This window comes from Mesocricetus auratus, unplaced genomic scaffold, assembly GCF_017639785.1.
Source record: "Mesocricetus auratus isolate SY011 unplaced genomic scaffold, BCM_Maur_2.0 Super-Scaffold_100004, whole genome shotgun sequence".
Classification (NCBI taxonomy): Eukaryota; Metazoa; Chordata; class Mammalia; order Rodentia; family Cricetidae; genus Mesocricetus; species Mesocricetus auratus.
The window spans coordinates 86045632-86067145 of record NW_024429189.1 but is presented as its reverse complement, the minus strand read 5'-3'; the positions used below and the strand labels follow the sequence as shown (position 1 = coordinate 86067145).

At 41.0% G+C, this 21514-nt stretch overlaps 1 protein-coding gene across 3 annotated transcripts in view; it reads left to right on the top strand.

Moving 5' to 3' along the window:
• Ino80 (INO80 complex ATPase subunit) overlaps positions 1-21514 on the top strand; it is a 99642-nt gene that overhangs the window by 42165 nt on the left and 35963 nt on the right. For all 3 annotated transcript variants that reach the window (XM_040746059.1, XM_040746058.1, XM_040746060.1), the window contains 6 exons: positions 108-175; positions 1628-1721; positions 2766-2937; positions 5229-5369; positions 11292-11517; positions 16676-16803. In XM_040746059.1, the coding sequence (XP_040601993.1) occupies positions 108-175; positions 1628-1721; positions 2766-2937; positions 5229-5369; positions 11292-11517; positions 16676-16803 (829 nt within the window). The remainder of the gene's footprint in view (positions 1-107; positions 176-1627; positions 1722-2765; positions 2938-5228; positions 5370-11291; positions 11518-16675; positions 16804-21514) is intronic.

Below are 21514 nucleotides of genomic sequence, written 5' to 3'. Positions count from 1 at the left end.
ATATAGAAATAGTATTAAAAGATTTTCCTTAATTTGGAGCTTCCAGTTTAGTTAACTTCGCAGTGTTTGTCTTCCCTTCAGATTTGTTTTAATTACTTTCTTTACAGGTGGTTAAAGGTTCTGCTTTCTCCATTTGCACCAGACTATATCCAGCAGTCACTTTTCCACAGAAAAGGTAGGAGTTTTGGTCTTTTGAAGGAGTGTTGGGGTTTTACCAGGATGTTCTTTGTTTTGTCTGTGACTGTTTTGGCTTTTTGCCTGTGACGGTAGTGGTTTTGGCTTTTATTTTCTAATGTCTCGATAAATGAGTAAGTTAGTAGTTAGGGAGGTAAATTAGACTATGGAACGTTAACATTTGCCGCACTAGTGTGGGGGCTAGAGTTTAGATCCCTAGGACCCAGTTAAATGCTGGATGGGTGTTTTAGCCCTACTGTAACCCTAGCCCTTGAGTGGGAGAGACAGGATCCCTAAAGCAGCTGGCTAGCTAAACTAGTCAAATCAGTGAGTACCATGTTCAGCCAGAAACCTTGCCTCAGTAAATAGAAAGGGACCAAGGAAGATACCTGAGATTGGTCTTTGCACATGCGTTTGCCTACACTCATGTGAACGTGTACATATGCATGCTGCTTGTGTACCACTCAAGACAAATGAAAGGCAAAAAAGATTACAAGTTAGTCATCTCCAGCTATAATTTCTGTAATTTTTATTTTATTTTATTGGTTTTTCGAGACAGGGTTAATCTACATACTCTCCATGTAGAAGAGGTTGGCCTTTAACTGAGTGATCTACCTGCCTCTGCCCATGTTCTGGGATCAAAGGCATGTGTCACTATGCAGATCTAGTTTCTGTCATTTGTAGATGTAGCAGGAAGCAGTACAAAATAGCGACTTTCTATCTTCATTTTGTGCCTCTCTGTCTTTTGGAAGTTTCTCAACCTTAAAGCCAGGTCCAGTGATTCACCTCTGTAATCTCAGTACTCAGGAAACTGAAGCCAGTCTAGCCTAGCATGAGAACTTCTTTCAAAAATACAGTAATAGCCTGGGCATGGTAGGGTGCTTGCCTAACATGCACAAAGCCATTGGTTCAGTCCCTAGCACCTAGTAAACCCGACTTGGTGGCACATAACCTTCATTCAGGAGAGTGAGTCAGGAAGATCAGAAGTTCAAAGTCATCCTTGAGCATATAACAAGTTTGAGACCACCCTGGTCTATATGAGAACTTGTCTCAAAACAAAGAATTTCTTCGGGTGAAATTTGACATTAATGCTTTTTATTAATCAGAATTCCTTTCTTCTTCCTTATCCTAAGCTGCTTGACCCTGAGCATTGTCTAAAATATTAAGGTGAAAGTTCAAAACCTTTCTCTTCTGGTCCTTTCCCTTTTCTTCAAATCATAGAAATTAACCAAAGGCCAAAATCCCCAAACTAATGAGCCACCTCCACTCCATCCTGTGTGTGCCATACTTCACGGGTACGGCTTCTGTCTGTGGCTATAGTACACAATATGCTATTCTGGCTAGATCAGAATCTGTACAATTTGTTTGTAAGAATTAAACAGGTCAGCAGGCTAAGTTGAGTTGGTTTGTCTTGGTTTGCTAACAGGCTCAGCATTGTTCTTTGATTTTCTAGGTATTAATGAAGGAAGCTGTTTTTCTTTCCTTCGATTTATTGATGTGTCGCCAGCAGAAATGGCAAACCTCATGCTTCAGGGACTTTTGGCCAGGTGAGTAGTTTGCTTACTGTTTTTTGATAGAAGAATTGGGAATAGGCAGGAACAAAAATGATATAATATGAGATTAAATATTTAATATTATATTATTCAAGCCTTTTCCCGCCTCTATTAATTTTTTTTATGAACTAGCAATGGTGGTGGTACATGCCTATAATCCCAGCATTTTGCAGGGGAATCAGATATTAGAAGCTGTCTGTGCTACATGAAACTTTGTCTTAATCCCTAATAAAAAAGAATTATTATAATCTTTGTGTGTGTTGGTATGGGTGCATATAGATATGAATACTACTACCTCAAGCATTCTGGGAGATTTAGCTGTGTGATTTTATTCTTTGCAAAATGACTTTCACTGATTTTATTATGCTGTTGTAAAATTTATTTAACATATTTTTTTTAATGTTCATTGGTGTTTTGCCTGTGCTAGGGTGTCATGCCCTGGGTCTGGAGTTACAGACAGTTGTGAGCTGCCATGTAGATGCTGGGAATTGAATCAGGGTCCTCTGGAAGAGCCAGTGTTCTTAACTGTTGTCATCTCTCCAGCCCCTATTATGGTGTTTTACTGTAATAGATAACTCATTAGGAATGATTGTCTTCCTGCTAGGATGGTTTTTATGGCAAGAGTTTTTTTGTTTACGTTTTTTTTGTTTGTTTGTTTGTTTCTCTGTAGCTTAGGAGCCTGTCCTGGAACTTGATCTGTAGACCAGGCTGACCTCAAACTCACAAAGATCTGTCTGCCTTTGCCTTCCAGCACCAGCTTCAGTAAGAATTTTGAAGTAGAGATAAATATTTCTGAATATATTTCACATTTATTTGCTTTTTATTATAGCTGTATAGAGCATTTTATGTTAAAAACATATCAGGGAATATATAAAACAAAAGTAGGCAATAATTTTATCTGAAGGTAAGAAAGAATTGTTTCCAAAATGCTCAAGATTTACAAATGTTGTGTGATAATGAGATAGGTCCTTGCTGTAAATTACCAGATTTCCTAGGAGCATTGAGTAAGCATACATATATGTCTGTTGTTTCTTTCAGGTGGCTAGCTCTTTTCCTGTCTCTGAAAGCCTCCTACAGGCTTCATCAGCTACGCTTTTGGGAAGAGCCAGACAGGGAGAGCCATCAGAGATATCTGAGAAATAAGGATTTTCTTCTTGGAGTTGATTTTCCACTTTCCTTCCCTAACCTTTGTAGCTGCCCTTTGTTAAAGGTAAGCTGTTACCTGTGCATAAATTGTCTACTTAGTGCTCTCGCTTCCCATTTCTTTGCATTGGTAAAAATAATGTTAAATTGTGTCGTCCTCAAGAACCCCAATGATCAGCTGGGCAGTGGTGGCTCACACCGTTAATCCTAGTACTGGGGAGGCAGAGGCATGTGGGTCTCTGTGGGTTTGAGGCCAGCCGAGTCTACAGAGTGAGTTCCAGGATAGCTATGACTGCTATACAGAGAAACTATCTCTTGAAAAATAAAATGCAAACAATCCCAGTGTTCTGAGGGGTTTGTACTGTGTATTGAGTTACACATATATTATGTGTGTATTTTCCTGTGTAAATGTTTTGTATATAGCTTTGTTACTGTGAAGAGCTGCTTGGCTTGGTCTCTTTTAATTTTCCCTTTATCCTTTGTTTTACGTGTATGGGAATTTTGCCTGCCTGTACACCTCTGCAGCTTGGGAGACTGAGGCAAAAGGATTACAAGTTCAGAGCCAGCTTGGGCAACTTAGAGAGACCCAGTCTGCAAATAAAAACAAGCCTGTTGCTGTTGTAATGACATACCATTTGTCCAGTTTTGGTTTTGTTTAGGCATTACTTTGTTGAGGGCCAGGTATAACAATTCAATAAAAATGTATGAAGCACAGTATATCTGAGGATTTTAAAATTTGGTCATGACTATGGCAAGAATGTGCTGGCTGTTATGATGGCACATGTTGGTAATTCCAATACTTTGCAGGTGGAGACAGGAGTTCAAGTTTGTCCTTTTCTACATAGTGAATAAGGCCAGTCTATGCTATTTGCAACCCTATCTCAACAAAGAAAAACGAGTTATCGAAGTATCTGATAAATATGTATACATATAGCAAAATTTGTGTGTATAAACTTGTAGGAGAAAATATTCATTATACCTTTATATGTAGTTTGCCTTTATTTCCTTCTTGTCCTCTTCCCCACCCCACCCCCTTCTGTTTCTTTTTATTCTTCCTGGTACATGTATATTTAAGGCAGATCCAGATTCAGTGGGAAGATACTGTAATACGGGGCCAACAAGTTGGCTCAGAGGAAAAAGTTCTTGCCACCAAGACTGAGAACCCGAGTTTAATCCAAAGAACCTGAGTATAATCCCAGGACCCACATTATAGACCAGAAGAACTAAGCCCAACAAGTTGTCCATCACTCACACACAAAAATAAATATTTAATTGCAAAAATAGAAAGATGGAGAACAGTTGAGGAGTTTCAGGCTCTGGCATATACCTAGCCACACATATATGTACCAAACATACAGATGATTGATTGATTTAATAGGCAGGCAGGCAGACAGACAGACAGCTATAGTAGAATAGTACTTTCTTGGCCTCTTAATGAAGATACATATTCAGTTTAGGGTAAAAATAAATTTTACTTTTATTGTTAGACTTGGTGGGGAGAGGCAGAGGAAGAAACTTCCTACTGTCTGTATTTAGTCATGTCCATGGGGAAAACAGGAAAAGAGAAGGTTGGCTTCAACTGTCAATGTAGCTCCATTAGTGTGTATTCTGAGAGCACTTCCCAAGGATTGTTTTATTAAGTGGTAATGTGTCCTGAAGAATATAAATCTTGTACATACAGATATTTTAAAAAATCTTTCACTTAAAGATTAAGCCTAGAACTATAGGAAATATCAATTTTGGGCAAAATTTTTTTGTTTGTTTGTTTTTGTTTTTTGTTTTACGAGACAGGGTTTCTCTGTATTGTTTGGAGGCTGAGGGTTTCTCTGTATTGTTTTGGAGGCTGTCGGTCCAGCCTGGCCTCGAACTCACAGAGATCCGCCTGCCTCTGCCTCCCGAGTGCTGGGATTAAAGGCGTGTGCCACCACCACCCGGCAGGCAAAATCTTTTTTAAAGCTATATTTCATTGAAGTCCTTGGTAGAAATGATGATTGTCAGAAAGTAAGTATAAGTATAAGTGAAAATTTAGAAGAAGCCTGTCTTAATCATTATGGTTTTGAGTTTGCATCCATAGTCATAACACCAGTTATCCACCTAGCAGACATAGTATTTTGTCTGAAGTATCTCTTCTAGAAGTGGAATTAGAAATGATCCTTGGTTTTGTATACTAATAAAACCTCATTTTGAAATTAACATGGACCTCAACTATGTATTACATATTTGGTTCTGATTAATGATTATTTAGAATTAATAGTATTGACCAGGAAAAAGTTTGTTAAGTTGAATGTTCAGTATGGGACACATTTTCTGTTTTGCTTTATTAACTATATATATATATTTTTTCTTTCTTTCTTTCAGTCTCTTGTTTTTAGCAGCCATTGTAAAGCAGTGAGTGGCTACTCAGACCAGGTCGTCCATCAGCGGAGATCAGCTACCTCCTCACTTCGTTGCTGCCTGCTCACTGAGCTGCCATCTTTTTTGTGTGTGGCCAGTCCACGAGTAAGTACCACAGGAGGGAAGAAATGAAATAAATAATACTTTAAAAAAATGAACCAGTACTGGGTAGGGGGTAGTTTCTAAGCTGTTTAGATCTTGAAAGCATACCAATTATAATTTGTAAAAATAAAGGAGCTAGGCATGATTATTCACTTGTGATCCCAGGACATGGGAGGCTTGTGAGTTCAAGGCAAGACTGAATTGCATAGGAAGACTTATTTCAAAAGAAAATTTAAAAGCAGGAAAATGTCCATGATCCTATCCTTCCCAAGACAGTACTTCCTCAGATTGAAATGTGTAGATTTGAGAATTACCATATGTTGGGTGATTGCTTTTGATTAAATCAGAAGGTATAAACTGTAATGGGACAAGCCATGTGTATGGAAGATCAGTACCCAATAGCAGTGCCAGGAGAACAGGGAGCCATTCGTCACCTGTTTGAGGTTGTTTTTCTTAAGTTTGTCATAGGATGGTAGCTGATTTCAGTACAGTCACTCCAGGACCAGGCAGTTTCCCAGTCTGGTGTGTTCTCACTCAACAGGCTTACCTGGACTGTGGTTCCCAGGTGTGCTCCATCTGAACAGTGGCTGCTGCATCTTACTCACCATTCAGTAGTTAAACTTTTTTTTCCTGTAGGTGTGGTGAAAGTGGTGGTGTTTCTATTGTGGTTTCAACTTTGAGTATCTCTCTTTATCTTCCCATACCCTTTTTATCCAAACAGTTCTCCAAGATTGCTGACAAACAGCCCTGGGAGGCTTCCTTTGTTCCCCAGATAGGGTACTCTGCCTTCTTCTTCTGCTTCCTTTCTTTTCCTCATTGGTCATAGCCAGACAAGAATTCTCCCTGCTCGGTAAGAAGTATGTGAAGGGAGAAAGGTGGAGTAGTGATGTGACCAGACAGTGTTAATAAGAAAAGAACACATTGCTGATTCCTAGCTAGCTCTTTCCATCTGCTTCTGGAGCAACAGAGTTAGCCAAGGAGCTCTTTCCCTTTTGTATTTTTGTCTTGTTCCTCCACTCATCTATTTTCGCAGTTTTGTCTAAAAAGGAAACTTTAAGTCTTCATTGGAAACGTTTGTCTGCCATTATTTTTATCAGTTTTACATACTTTATAAAATGTACCAAAAGAGAATTGACAAAAGGGTCTAAAGAAAGATGAAGAACAGAAATGAAGAACTAAGTCCCATGGACTACTGTCCACCTAGATTTCTGTCTACTGGTCCTGTGCTGTGTGAGCTTAGTTGCCATGCCACTTTGGACACTTTGCTGTATATTTATGGGAAAATATTTTGAATCTGTGTATACCCTGTTCCTCCAGAGCATTCTTAGGACCAAAGTTATAAAGAAGTAACTAAAACTGGGTACTGTGTGGAAAGCAGTCTTCAGGCTTCTCTGTTGAATGGTTCGTTTTGTTCTCTTTTAGCCTGATCTCTGTACCAAGATCCTAAGCGAGTTTTGTCATTCTGGGAGAGGAATGATAAAACTTTACTCCTATTGTGTCATAGAGCCAATAAAAGCCATTAAATCATTATGTATGTAAAAATTGTCTTTATACACATAAGAAATATTTGCTACCTCTCAAGACTCCCTAAATATCTATGACCAACTGTACTCTAGAACAGTCTTCCCAAAATTAGAAATTTTAAGCATCAGTCCTGGGCTGAAGCATGGTGGCTTGCATCTCTGTCATTCTAGCATTTGGTTGGTTAAGGCAAGAGAGTTCTAAGTTCAAGTCAAGCCTTGTCTCACAACGGAAAGAGGAGAGAAAAAAACAAAACAGTGTTTTACAGAGGCTAGACATAAGTCTGAACTGCCATGTCTGTTGGTGCCCTTTCTCTAAAGAATAATAAATGTCACTTGGAAGAAGTTGTAATCACTGTAAATGTGGTGATTTTCACGGTATAGTAGAAAATAGTAGAAAACTCACCACCCTCTTTTCCTACACCAGTCTCTTTCCTCATGTACATTTTTCTCATGTAGCATGTACTGAACCTGAAACTAGGAGTAATTGAAGCATGGTTTTGAGGACACGAGAATTCTAACCATGTCTGAATATGTAATTCACACATACCTAGGCTTCACCTTTCATATCAGTCCTGAGAATGAATAAAATGATATTTCATGAGGTGCCTTTCCTTCTACTTACCGTAAACATTTGGGGAGGAAAGAAATTGACTGGCCGACCACTGTTAGAAGTCATTTCCATGGTGTGTGTTCTGGGGTGACTGCCACTAAGGAAGGAGCTGTTTATCAATAGCTGAGAAATAGTTCTACAAGGTTAGTAGAGTAAAGAAGATTCTGGGCAGTCACCTCACCAAAACCCAGAAATGTTTGGAGCAGTCACGCTCCCATAGCCAGAGCAGGAATACACATGTCAGGAAGGACGCCCTAAATGCTTGACAAAGCAGCTCCTCTAACTACAGTAATTTAGGAGGTTAATGAAGCACAGCTTGGGATTGGCATGTAAGAACTGCAAGGAGTATAACCTTTGACATTGTGATAGGATGCTGTTGTGTACAACAGTTGGGTTTTTTTAGGTATCCATGAATGCACCTGGCCTGCAAGCACAGGTTGGGTATGCCTGGGCTCGATGCAGGATGCATTTTCATTTGTAGGGAGGGAAGGTTGGTATGTCATGTCTCATCACTGATATTTCTATATCATCAGGGTTTGCAGAATGAGCACAAGCTGTCTAGGATGGAGCTAACTTACATGTAGGATTTATTCTAAGGAGAAATGGACCTTTTTGCTCTTTGAAGTTCCAAAAGTATATGGCTCACATACTTAGACTATGGCATTCTATAATTCCACATATATATCATCACCAAAGCTTATCAAAAACTAAGAGAGAGAGAGAGAATTGTGTCTTGGGTTCAATTGCCTGCACCTCATGGTGGCTCATAACTGATCACTCCAGTTCCAAGGGATCTGATACCCTCTTTGATCTCCATGGGTATCAGGCACACACATAGTGCATATGTTTAGCACTGGACTTGGAAGGATGTCAGCAACATTGAAAGTTTATAACTGAAAATGGTTTGCTTTTTAAACAGTTGGGAGTGCCTATATACAACAAGTCCTTGGCAGGAGAACATTCTGCCTGAGTCACTGACCTTCATTGTCCTTCATTCTGAGCATCTAGTTTCTGAGTTTCCATCTTGAGATTATGACCCAGAGTCATGATTCCAGTCTGAGTTCTGTTTAGTACTAGAAGATAAGGGGAAGCTAAAGGGATTGGCTTTAAAAATAGAATATGCCAGTATCCTCTCCACTATCCGGTATGGTGACTCAAGCCTGTAATCCCATAATTCAGGAAGCTAAGGGAGGAGGATTATGAGTTCCAGGATAGTTGGACTACATGAGAGACCTGCCTCACAAAAGGGGGAGGGGGGAGAGGTAGCTTAGTGGAAGAGTACTTACATGAGCAAGTCAGGAAGGGCAATTAAGTGTTTTACACACTAAGGAGTATGTGCTGTTTGAGCATGTGTAGAACCTTCCCCGAAGGTCAGAACCACTGCCTTAATCATTTTTTATGGAAGTACAGCTGTTAAGAGATTTTGGGGCGATGTGACTTCCATCCTACACGGGAGAGCTCTGCTCTGGTTCAAAGTCTGCTGGATTGCCGAGTAGGTAAACCATCAGAGAAAGAGAGAGACAGTTTTTGTGTTTCCATCTTTAGAAGTATCCAGGGAAAAAGTGAACAAGAAGGAAAACAATAACAAAAATACTCTGGAGGAAACAGAGGTAGTAAGACTTCATAACACTTGTTTGCATAAACTGGGTTAACCTGAGCAAGTGTTAGAGCTCTAGGCCCTTTGCTGTGGCCTTAGGTAGTTTTACAACTGAACTGCAGATGGCACTGCTCCCTAAGAAATTCAGTTTCTCTCCATCTGCAGTTAGTGCTGTTTATTTTCTGACTACTGATAAATGAGACTGTTTATCTGCCCTTGGTACCCTGTGGCTCTTAGCAGAAGCACCTGCATCCCCATGTTTAGCTAGCAGTATTCTTTAGGCTTGACTTCATAGCCTGGGGTGTTTGTTAACCTAGATCAAGTTTGGTTCCCCCCTCCTCTAGATTCACATCTGTCATCTGTTCCTATCAAGGTTCCTCAGCATATCCAAACTTAAGGATCACTGCTATAAAGGTTGATTCATGTGAAAATACAGCAGTTAATAGCAAAACAGATTTCCCAAATCTTCCAAGAAGTAATAGAACTGCCTAACTAGGTACAACAAATGTTCTGTTCTGATCTCTCCCACACCTTGGCTCTTTATACTCTGCTGTTTATACCCACCATCACTCCATCCCTTTGGGTTTTTTTTGTTGTTGTTGTTGTTGTTTGTTTGTTTGTTTTTCAAGACAGGGTTTCTCTGTGGCTTTGGAGGCTGTCCTGAACTATCTCTGTAGACCAGGCTGGTCTTGAACTCACAGAGATCAGCCTGCTTTTTCCTCCCTAGTGCTGGGATTAAAGGCATGTGCCACTACATCTTTGTTTAGTTTTAATCTTCATCTGAGAAATGTACTGCTTACAGTGAATGGGCTTTTAGTGTTTTCATCATCTTGGACTTGGTGAATCACCACAGCTTTTACTTTTAACAAGAAGTTAGTTCAACAGGCTTCTTATCAGATGACTTCACAGACAGCTGAGAAAGTATGAACCTGTGTTTCAAGGTTGGCAAAGAGCCCTTTCTCCATTGGGAAGGCCACATTTTAGTTTTGTTAGGTTGTACTATATAATGATTTAAGAATTTTGTGCAGCCTCTGCCTTAGCCAGGAAATGAATACACGGCTTGCTGGTGATTACTTCTCTCTACCCCCTGTGTCCCATATTCCTTCTCCAGCATGGCTTGAAAGAAGGCTTCTCTTCTTTTCCATTAGGGTTGTTCATGAGAAGTATTGGTAAATAAAGAAGTCTTGCCTTGAAAGCATTAAAGATAGCGCCAGTCATAGCCAGGTGATGATGACCCATGCCTTTAGTCACAGCACTCAGGAGGCAGAGGCAGAAGGCTCTCTGTGAGTTTGAGGCTAGCCTGGTGTACAAAGAGAGTTCTAGGACAGCCAGAGCTACATAGTGAGACCCTGTCTCGAAAAACACAAAGATAGCTTCATGTGTGTCAGACCAATACTGTAGTCCTTTAATGATGTCTGTGCATCTCCAGCTCCCTTTCTAGCATCACCATCGTGTGGCCAATTGTTCTTTGCTGAGAACAACACCTAGTAATGAGTGTGAGTCATAAATGTTTATTGAGATTAGAATACTATCCCACTTGCACCCTAATCTATCCTCATGCTCCGGTTTCTTTTTGTATCTTGTGATTGTAGGCTCATGTTATTAGAGATTTCCATTTTACCCAGAGTCATTGGCACTGTCTTATTTTGTTGAGGAAATTTAAAGTCAACAGCCTGAGATTATCCATGTTGGTCTGATTTCATAGTTCTGGGCCTAAAGCTCAGTTGTTGGTAGAGTGCTTGCTTAGCATTCACAAGCCTGAAATTTGCCTATAATCCCACACTAGGTAGTGAAGGTAATAGGACCAGCTAGTTGTAGGTCATCATTGACTTCTTGAGAATTTTGAGGTCATCCTAGGTTACATGAGATCCTATCTTAGAAGCCCCCCCCCAAAAAACGTTGAAGTTCCCTCAAGACTTGGTGTGTGTGAAAAATACAGAAGATATACATATATATTTTTTGTTTGTTTGTTTGTTTGTTTTTTGTTTTTTTGTTTTTTGTGTTTTGTTTTTCGAGACAGGGTTTCTCTGTATTGTTTTTTGGAGGCTGTCTTGGAACTCGTTCTGTAGACCAGGCTGGCCTTGAACTCACAGAGATCCACCTGCCTCTGTCTCCCAAGTGCTGGGATTAAAGGTGTGCGCCACCAACGCCCAGGCAGAAGAGATATTTTATCATCTGTGAATTTTGCTCTGCAGGTCACCGCAGTGCCGCTGGATTCTTACTGTAACGACAGAAGTGCAGAGTATGAGAGAAGAGTTCTGAAAGAGGGAGGGAGTCTTACTGCCAAGCAGTGTTTGTTGAATGGGGCTCCTGAGCTGGCTACGGATTGGCTAAATCGCAGGTCACAGTTCTTCCCAGAGCCAGCTGGAGGGCTATGGAGCATCAGGCCCCAGAACGGCTGGTCTTTCATCAGAATTCCAGGTAAGTTTTCCGCTCCCTGAGAGCATGTTCCCAGCTTTGGTAAGAAACCATGGAGAAAGCCCATGTGATAGTTTCCAGTGTTTGATATACAGAGTTTGTGAAGTTTCTGTCTCTCCTCCCACATGTAATTTATAAGTAAAAATACAGGTAACTTGTGTGGAAAGATGTAACTTGTGTGGAAAGATGGGAAGAGAAATGTTTCTAGATTTGTTCTTGAGTTCTCTCCTTTGATAGAAAGTAATGCCACTTTTTAAAGGGAGGAGGTTGGGGTGCTCATGGGTAGAGTGCTTATCTGGTATACACAAGACCTGGGTTCCACCCACCTCAGAGAGACCCCCCCAAAAGGTCTTAGGTCGAACGAGTACGGTTGTCTTTGCCATTGCTGGTGGAGTGAATGAGAATGTCGTCACTCTCAGAGAGCCTAGTTTAAGTAGCACAAACAGTGTCCTGCACAAGGCCTAGAGATCTAAATGATAACAAGAGGAAAAACAGTATGTTTTATGCCAAAACACTAGCCAATTCCCAGACCCCCTGGGGTCAAGTTCCAGGGTTGAAAGGAAACTCCGTTTTCATCTTTGCTTCAGTGAGACTGCACTTAAGGAAGTTAAACACAGAGGGTTCAGACTGATGCACTTTACACCTGCTGCAAAGTGTAGCTTAGCTCTACGGTGCTAGCTTGGTTGTCTAAACTCTGATATCTGGATTGTATTCTTAATGGAAATTTAATGGAAGCATAATAAAACTATGCTTTCAAAGGGAGCATCTGCTATAAGTGACAGCTGGATTCCTTTGCAGAGGCTGACTTTTCTTGTTTCTTGTCTGAAGGCTTTCTTTTCCTATTGATAGTCCTTTGGAGTGCTTTGACTATAAGATGTCTGTTTAGGTATGTGACTTCCATATTGCACATGGTCTCAGGAGTGACTTAGAATACGTGAAAGTAGTGGGTAAAAGTGTTTGAAAGTTAAGGGGAAAGCCCAAGCATAAAGCAGGACAGAATGGATACCACAGACATGTAGGTAGGAAGGAAGCATAGGTACCAAAAGAAGCAAGTATACCCTGTTTCTTCTTTCTTCATTCTGACTCTTTAGTTCCCAGTATAGGAGTAGAAGGCTTATTGCTGGCGCTGTGGGAATCTCTTGTGGCTTTTCCTGTTCTTTGAAAGAAAAATGGACCTTGTTTAAATAGCAGGAAGTGTCTGAGTTCTTTTCGCATCGATAAAAAGCACCAGCCTCACTGGCTGTTTACTGTGAGAACCGACAAGCTCCTCACTGACCCCATTGTGCTCTGTGGACTAGCAGGGGCGGGGTGGGGACAGGGAGGGTATCACTTGAACCTGTCTGTTTTATCTCTTTCTTCTATACTTTTACATTTTTTGTTTTCCTGGGAAAGGTAGAGTTTGAAAGACTGACCAATTTTTCCTGAGTTTCATACCTGGATTGCTTTTGCAAGCTCCAGCCTCTCAGAGGGCTTCTTTCCCTGGAAGAGAGCAATATTTAGTCTTTTTGTCTTGCTACTGCACAGAGTCCTTTGTTGTGGACAGTATGTGAATACCATAGAATTGGTGGAAAGATTATGAGAGAGGATAGATCTGGTTGTTTCAGTATCATTTGCGGTCCTATTCTAAAGAATGGGTTGGGGCTGGGTTTGATTGGGCAGAAGCTGCTTGATCTCTTGGGAATTATACTTCTGGCTCTGTGCCCCGCTTGGCCACAGTTAGTAGCTCTTAAAAATTGAATGATGTATACCAGGCCCTAAGATGCCAGTATAGACAAGGAAAGAAGTCTGTTTGTATGCATATATCACTAAGGACAAATGTTAGACACTGATTTGGTCTATTTAGCATACTCACTGGATAACTCAGAAATATTTTTGTTTGCAAAAGTGTTTTATCCTCTTGGTTCAAGTCAGTTTCTTTGGGGCTTTTGCTTTCAAAACAGTCCAAACAGGTCCCTGTGGTCTAAGGCTCAATGGTAATAGCACTTACCTTGCTTATATGAACCCACAAAAAAAAATCCATAACCCAGATCTGGTCTGCCTGCCTCCACTTTCTTCAAACACAGTGACAAGCTGGCAATGCTTGTTGCTTTTGTGTATTTGAATTCATCTTCATGTGTTTCTGTGTCTTTACCTCTGCACTTTTCTAATCCTAGCTTCCGTTCATTCTAGTTATCAAACTAAAAATACTCTGAGGAGCAGGGAAGTGTGAAGACTATTTAATAATGGTTTCTAATGGGGCTAGAGATAGCGCCCATCTTAAGAGAATTCACTGCTCCTGCAAAGGACCTAGGTTTTGTTCCCAGCATTCATTCACATAGTGACTTAAAAAGTCCATATCACCAGTTTCAGTATTTCTGATGCTCTCCTTTGACTCCATAAGTACCAGGCACATACATATATACATGTATGCAAATATTCTTACTGTCTTAAGGTTACTGTTGAAACATCCGTGTTGAAACACCATGACCAAAGCAACTTGAGACAATAGGGTTTATTGGCTTATGCTTCCACACCATGGTTCATCAGTGGAAGAAGTCAGAACAAGAAGTGATGCAGAGGCTGTGGAAGGTGATGCTTATTGGCTTACTCAGCGTGCTTTTTATCAAACCCAGGACCATCAGCCTTGTAGTGTCACATGCTACCCTCAATGGGCTGTCCATCACTAATTATGAAAATGCCTTACGGCCAGATTTTACATAGACATTTTCTCAACTGAGGTTCTCTGCTTTCCTGTAACTCCAGCTTGTGTCAAATTGACATAATACTAGCCAGGACACATACACATAAAAATAAACAAATCTTGCTGGGCGTTGGTGGCACACACCTTTAATCCCAGCACTTGGGAGGCAGGCAGGCAGATCTCTGTGAGTTCAAGGCCAGCCTGGTCTACATTGCGAGTTCCAGGACAGCCTCCAAAACAATACAGAGAAACCATGTCTTGAAAAAACAAAAAAAAAATAAAATAAACAAACAAATCTTTTATTACAAAGTCAATTGATGCTTTTCAGACTCTAGACACCATACAGATTTATGTGTACTCTGCTGGTGATTTGTTTTGAAGGGAGAGAGGACATAAGAAGGCTATAAAAGCACGAAGGGCTTAGCTTGCCCACTCCCACTCAGTGACTGAAAATTGTATGGCTTTAAAAACAAGAAAAAAAGATGACTAGCTCTGTGAGAAATACTAAAAGCTATCAAAATCAAGAAACTCACGGGGCGGTGGTGGCACACGCCTTTAATCCCAGCACTCGGGAGGCAGAGGCAGGCGGATCTCTGTGAGTTCGAGGCTGGGCTGGACCGATAGCCTCCAAAACAATACAGAGAAACCCTGTCTGTAAATACCAAAAAAAAAAAAAAGAAAGAAAGAAAGAAAAAGAAACTCCTGACAGTACAGCAGAGAAGGAATTATGAGGAGAAGGGAATTTCTTGAGTTGTCAGAAAACATTGCTGCCTGACCAGACTAGGAATTTCCACTGGCCTCCTTGTCTGGTGCCAGGGAGAAAGCTCAGCACTCGCTCTTGTCCTGCTGTAGTCATTTGATTGTGCTCATAAGGAGACAGCATCGAGAAGAGCCTTTCAGTAATCTAAACAGGAGCAAACAAAGAGGCTGAACAAAGGTGTGGAGCAGGGCGGGGAGGGAAGGCAGCGTGTCCTGGCAGCATTCCGAAGGTGGGAAAAGGGTGCCGTGCAGAGGAGTAAACATCCAGGACCATAGCTTTGTAGCAAAAACACAGCAGCTGGTGATTTGTTGTGGTGCTGTCAGCACATCCGTTCTTGTTCAGTGTAGACAATGATTGTGTACTTGGCAAATAGTGGCCAGAATGACAGTTGAGAATTCTTGGACTGCTGTCAGTACTAGGTCTTTGCAGTTCTGAAGAAAGAGCATGGTTCAACCCCGGAAACTAAGGATGGACAATTTGACTTAATAGTTTTTTCTTTTACTTTTGGGAGGTAGTTGCCTGTGTATAATTCTCTGTATTGTTTCTCTTCTTTTTGGGGTGTGTATGTATGTGTATGTTCCCCAGCTACTTCCATATATACTCTTATGCAACCCCTCAAGCCTCCTTTCTTCCCTTCTTAATGCAACAATTGTTCAGGACATGTTTATGAACGGTCTGCAAACAGGAAACTCTGCTTCCTGGAATATGATGGGAATGAATGGTACTGAATGGATAAGATGAAAACTTGTGAGTTAAGTGTTCTTAAAAGATCTGTGACTGAAATGTGTTTCATATGGGAAGAGGAAAGAGAAAACACAAGATAGTGAGTGAAAACAATTTCATTTCACAGAAGCTTAAAGTCCGTTCTTTTTAAAAAACTGGGAGTAGGGCTCATTGAAAGAATACATGCTGGACACATGGCCCTGGAGTTGATAGCCAGTTATCAACTGGGTGTCAAGGGTGGACACATTTACTTGGTGTTTACATTATCTTCAGACAGATTCCCTTGTCTCTGTCTAGTCTCATACTTTTAGGACATAACCTGTGCCCTAGTAACTATTCTATTGTTGTGAAGACATACCATGGTGAATGCAACTTAGAAAGCAGTTACATAGGGGCTTCAAGTTTTAGAAGATGAACCTGTGATCCACCTGGCAGGGAACATGGCAGCCAGCAGACAAACGTGGTGCTGGAGCAGTAGCAGAGAACCTATATCTTTCCTGCAAGGTGGAAGCAGAGAGGCAAAGGGTTGACCTGACTTGACCTTTGGAAACCTCAAACCCCACCCCCAGTGACACCTCCTCTAACAAGGCCACACCTGATAATCTTTTCAAAACAGTTCACTAACTGAGGACCAAACATTCCTATGAGTCTCAAACCAGCATGAGCACAGAATTAGAAGCAACAGGTTTCTAGATATTTGTCTCTGGTAGATAGCCTTGTATGCTTGGTGTCCCCTCATTAAGAATGTGGACCAAACACGTAATCGACTCTGTCAGCCAAGAGGTTGTCTCCAGCTCTTCAGGCTGTGCCTTAGCACTCCTGGAGTCAGGGCTTGACAGGGCTTGACAGGGCTTTCCAATCTACTTCTCAAGCACTTTCCTGTTGTCAGGAAAACAAGCATCCTGATTATAGAAATTTTAGCCGCATACAGCTTTGCAGTGGATGATTTGATGCTTCAATTAAATAGTTTCCTCCCCCGCCCCTTTTTTTCTCCCCAGGCAAGGAGAGCCTCATCACAGACAGTGGAAAGCTGTATGCCCTTGATATCCTGTTGACTCGACTCAAGTCTCAAGGACATAGGGTCCTTATCTACTCTCAGATGACCAGGATGATAGACCTGCTGGAGGTAGGAGAAAAGGAACCTTGGGGACCTAGGAGTCCTTGATAGGAATCTGATGTCCCTGTAGTGTCAACCATAATTACTGGAAACACCCATACTCTTCTTTGTGTTTTATATTCTATAGAAGGAGCAGAGCACCCTATCCCCCAGTAATCAGAGGATGTCTGTTCTCCTTCCTTAGCCAATGAAATACATACAGTATTATTCTTTTTTTTTTTTTTTTTTTTTTTTTTTTGGTTTTACGAGACAGGGTTTCTCTGTATTGTTTTGGAGCCTATCAGTCCAGCCTGGCCTCGAACTCACAGAGATCCACCTGCCTCTGCCTCCCGAGTGCTGGGATTAAAGGCGTGTGCCACCACCACCCAGCACAGTACTCTCCTTTTAAGAGTGAAGATAATTGCACAATTTCAAAGCAGATCCCAGTCTGGGGAGCTTCTGAATTTCTATATAGAAGTCAAAATTGAGGATTCTGGTTTTTGTTTTGGTAACCCGGGAAACGGCTACTCAAGCAGATTAAATTTAATGGTTCTCATCTTGACTATATGTTGCAGACACTGGAATGAGGTCTGAGCATTGGGACATTTAAAATCTGAGATAGTGTTAATATACAGCGATGGTTAACCATGATAGACAACTGCGTGAAGGAAGCAGTTTTTGTTTGTTTCATTAATTACATGGTTAGGTCTGTTTCGTTTTCTGAATGATGACTTATTTGTGGAAGTGGAGGTCCTAGACATAGGAGCAAAAAAGAACAGGCAGTCACAAACCACCAGAGTTAAGTCTCTTACAGGAAAGTTGGGAGAGGCTAAGGAATCTGGTGATCAGAACTGTGTAAATGACTCATGTTTTTACTTGGCTTTAATATATGGCAAGCTCTGTATTCTAGCCTACTACTTCAAGAGTAGTATTAAGCAGAGATTGCCATGTTCATCCCTATTTAAGAATAAAGGAGCGAGGACCATGGCAATACAGAGTAAATGAAGATAGCAAAAAGGAGCGTTGTGCCAGTAAGAGGACTTTCCTCCAAGCCTGATGACCTCCGTTCAATATCAAGAACCCACAGATTGTCCTCTGACCTCTACACGTACATCTATACATGCAGACACATGCACACAAACACAAATAGTAAAACATTATTTTGAATAGGAGTGGGAACAATTTGGGTTATTTGGATGCCAAAGTTAGCTTGATAGATTTTGCAGGGGAGTTATCCGTTTTGTGGGCAGGCTCCTTTTAATAATTCGGCAACTTTTTTTGGGGCGGGGGGTTTTATGAGACAGGGTTTCTCTGTATTGTTTTGGAGGCTGTCCGGTCCAGCCTGGCCTTGAACTCACAGAGATCCGCCTGCCTCTGTCTCCCGAGTGCTGGGATTAAAGGCGTGCGCCACCACCACCCGGCTCGGCAACTTCTTTTAGCAAGAGATGTAATAAGCAACATCTGGAGTCAATTTTTATCTCAGATTTCATACAGTGCTTAGATTTTGGGGTACTTTTAACATGACATCACCTATTTATAAATGTTTCATAACATCACCTATTTACAAATGAGTGGAAAGTCCTAACAAGTTTGAGCATAAGAGGAAGGTGATTAAGCCACTGTTGTAAATATCTCCTATTGATTAGTTGGTGTTTGCCCCAGTCTCCCATTTCCCCACATATAGCTCAGAAAGTAGGACCTAGGGCTTTATGTATGCTAGGGAAGTGATATCCTCAGCCATGTTTGGTGGTGTGAATCTTAAATACAGTAAGGCTCTAATTGCAGTTCAACTAAAAGAACTGTTGTACCTCCCTCCCATACTCTGCTCAGACCAAATGATGCCAGTAGCCAGAACAATATTAAGTGCCAGTCCTACGGCAAGGCCCTTCTTAGTTCTTTCTTGTCTTCTTGCCTCATCTTGAAGAGTTGGGGAAGTACAAGTGAAGTAATGATTGTGAACTGTTAAGAATTGCAGAGATGGCCCAGGGGTTAGAAGCACTCGCTGTTCTTACAGAGCTCCTTGCAGAGTTCCTGAGTTCAATTCCCACCACTGACATGGTGGCTCACAACCTTCCATAAGAGATCTGGTGTCCTCTTCTGGCCTGCAGGCATAGCACTGTACATAATAGATAAAAATAAAGCTTAAAAAAAAAGTTAGAAAGAGAAGTGTCAGAGGATCCTCTTTGACCTACACCAGCATACTAGAAATGTGGTTCACACAGATTTTAATATATGCAGACAAAACAGTCATACACAGAATTTTTTTTAATTACAGAAAGAGCAATACACAGTGGACTTAGTAAAGGTAGCAAGAACCTTTCTTTTTCTAGGGCTATACCAGAATTATATAGAGTTGATTTATATTCAAAGAAGTTCCAGGGATCATGAGAGAGTGAGTGACCTCAAAGTAAGCTGTAAGCTAGCTGTGACAGGTGAAGATGAATGTGATTGGTGTAAGTCTGAAACAGCCCTGGGTTTTGGAGTGGACTGAGTGGGTTGTATTTATGAACAAGGTGGCTGAGAACTTTAAAATGCAGATGCCTCTTTATGGAGAATTATAAATTAAGAAAGAGCAGATTCACAAGCTGAGTTCCCCCGCTGAGCCATTTTCTGCATCCAAGTAGTTGGTTCTCACAGTGCTTCTGAGCAGCAAGTGACAGTACCCGTAATACTGTCTGGCTGGTGATTTACTGTAAATATCCTGTGGATCTCAGAATAATGCAGCATTAGGTCTGTATTCCTGTGTCTGTCAGAATATTTCCAGTCACTTTCATTTGTGAAATCCCAGTCCCTGTGTCTAAAGATGGGCGTTTATAGAAAGAGTATGCTTCTTCAGTATACCTGACTTCTCTGACACAATGTTTCTTATGTTGTGTCTTCAGGCTCAGAAAGTCTTTCATTTTCAAGATTCTCCCCACCCCCACCCCCACTGTCAAAATATCTTACAGTTGTACAAAGAGGGAAAGAAAAGTTTCCAATAGAGCAGGACATTCTTGGCCACCGGGATTCCAATGCATAGCTGGGGAGCATAACATTTCTCATTCATTCAGTAGCTTTTTACCCTACCTGTTGTTGTCTTTTGCCTTGGCTCAGCTGTTTGCTTCTGTATTTCTGAATTTAGCAAAGAATTTTATAGTTTCCACAGACTGAAGTAGGGAATATGGTAGATGACTAAGTGCATTCTGGTTTCTCTCATATCCCTGGAGTCACCTATAGTGTATAGAAGTAGGACGTATCCCTGAGCAGTTGGGATGATGTTATGCAGCTATATGTCAGACAGAACTCTTTTATTGCCACCTTTTTTATTGGGGGGAAGGATGCCCTCTTTTTGATATTTTCATAGTTAAAGAGAGCTTTTAATTTATTACAGTCAACTTATATTATGTCTGGATTTCCTCTTTGGAGATTCACTCCTGTTATATAAGCAACTGGGTCTGAATTTAAAAGAAGCATGCCACTCTATTTCCGATTCAGTATAAAAGTACTTGTAACAAGTTAGTTAGCTCATGCTTATAATGACATGATCAATAAGTACTGAAATTCAGATAGATCTTCATCTGAACTAATGTTTTAAAATAGTAAAATATGTCACAGACCTTAGGAGGCAGAGTCAAGTGGATCTTTGTGAGTCTGAGGCCAGCCTGGTCTACAAAGCAAGTTCCAGGACAGCCAGGACTGTTACACAGAAACCCTGTCACAAAAAAAAAAAAACAAAAAAAGTAAACTATAGAACTAAATCCAGATAGTCCACAGCTAATTGTGACATCTGAGACCACTGGGCTGTGTGACTTGCCCGGGCAAGCCATCCAAGTACTAGAGAAGAATTCATCCTAAACAGACACTCTGTCATCTGAGTACTGGCTTCTTTAGAACTCCAGATTACCTTTGGGAACTATGGTTTGAATATTCTGGGAAGCTAGCATGTTCTTAACTGTCCCCAAAGAATGAAAAACAAATTTGTGTCACCATCAAACTGAATTTTCATAAGGTCTTAAGAGTGATAGGAAATGTTTTATCTTACAGACACACTATTTAAAATCTGTGTAGGGCCTGGGGACCATGGCCCTGTGGGTAAACAGTGCATGCTGTACGTGAGGACCTGAGTTCATCCCTAGTACCCATACAAGAAAGGAGTGTGAACAGATAGTCCTGGGCCCTCTCTTGTGTGTATACACCCTCCCCATCACTACCACCACTTCTCTGTTGGGAGAGGAGCAGCTGGCAGAGATGGGAGGATCTTTGGGGCTTTCGAGCTGCCAGCCTAGCTCCAGGTTCAATAAGAGACCCTGTGACGGGAATAAAGTGGATAGTGCGTGATAGATAGGGCAGGACACCTAACATACTCCGTTGTCCACTACATAAAGATGAGTGTATACACACACACACATGTACATTGGAAATACACATACAAACAAAAAAGAAATAAAATTAAAATCTATAAATAAATTTACTTTCATGGCACTTGTGCGCAAGGCATTATGGAATAGACTTTACATATACAAATACTTGCCAAAGGAACCCTGATACTAATGTCAAAATGAAGCATTAGCAAAACTAAGGATAGCTAGAGGCAATGTGATTATTTGTAGCTCAGTCAGTTTTGCAGAAGGCTACATAGAGTAATATCTGAACTGAGTTTAAATCAGTTTTTAACAATCAGGAAGAAAGGAAACTTAAAACTAAAGAAACCCGATTTTAAAAGGTAATGCTGTGAAAGTATAAACTTGGGGAGGTAGTCCAC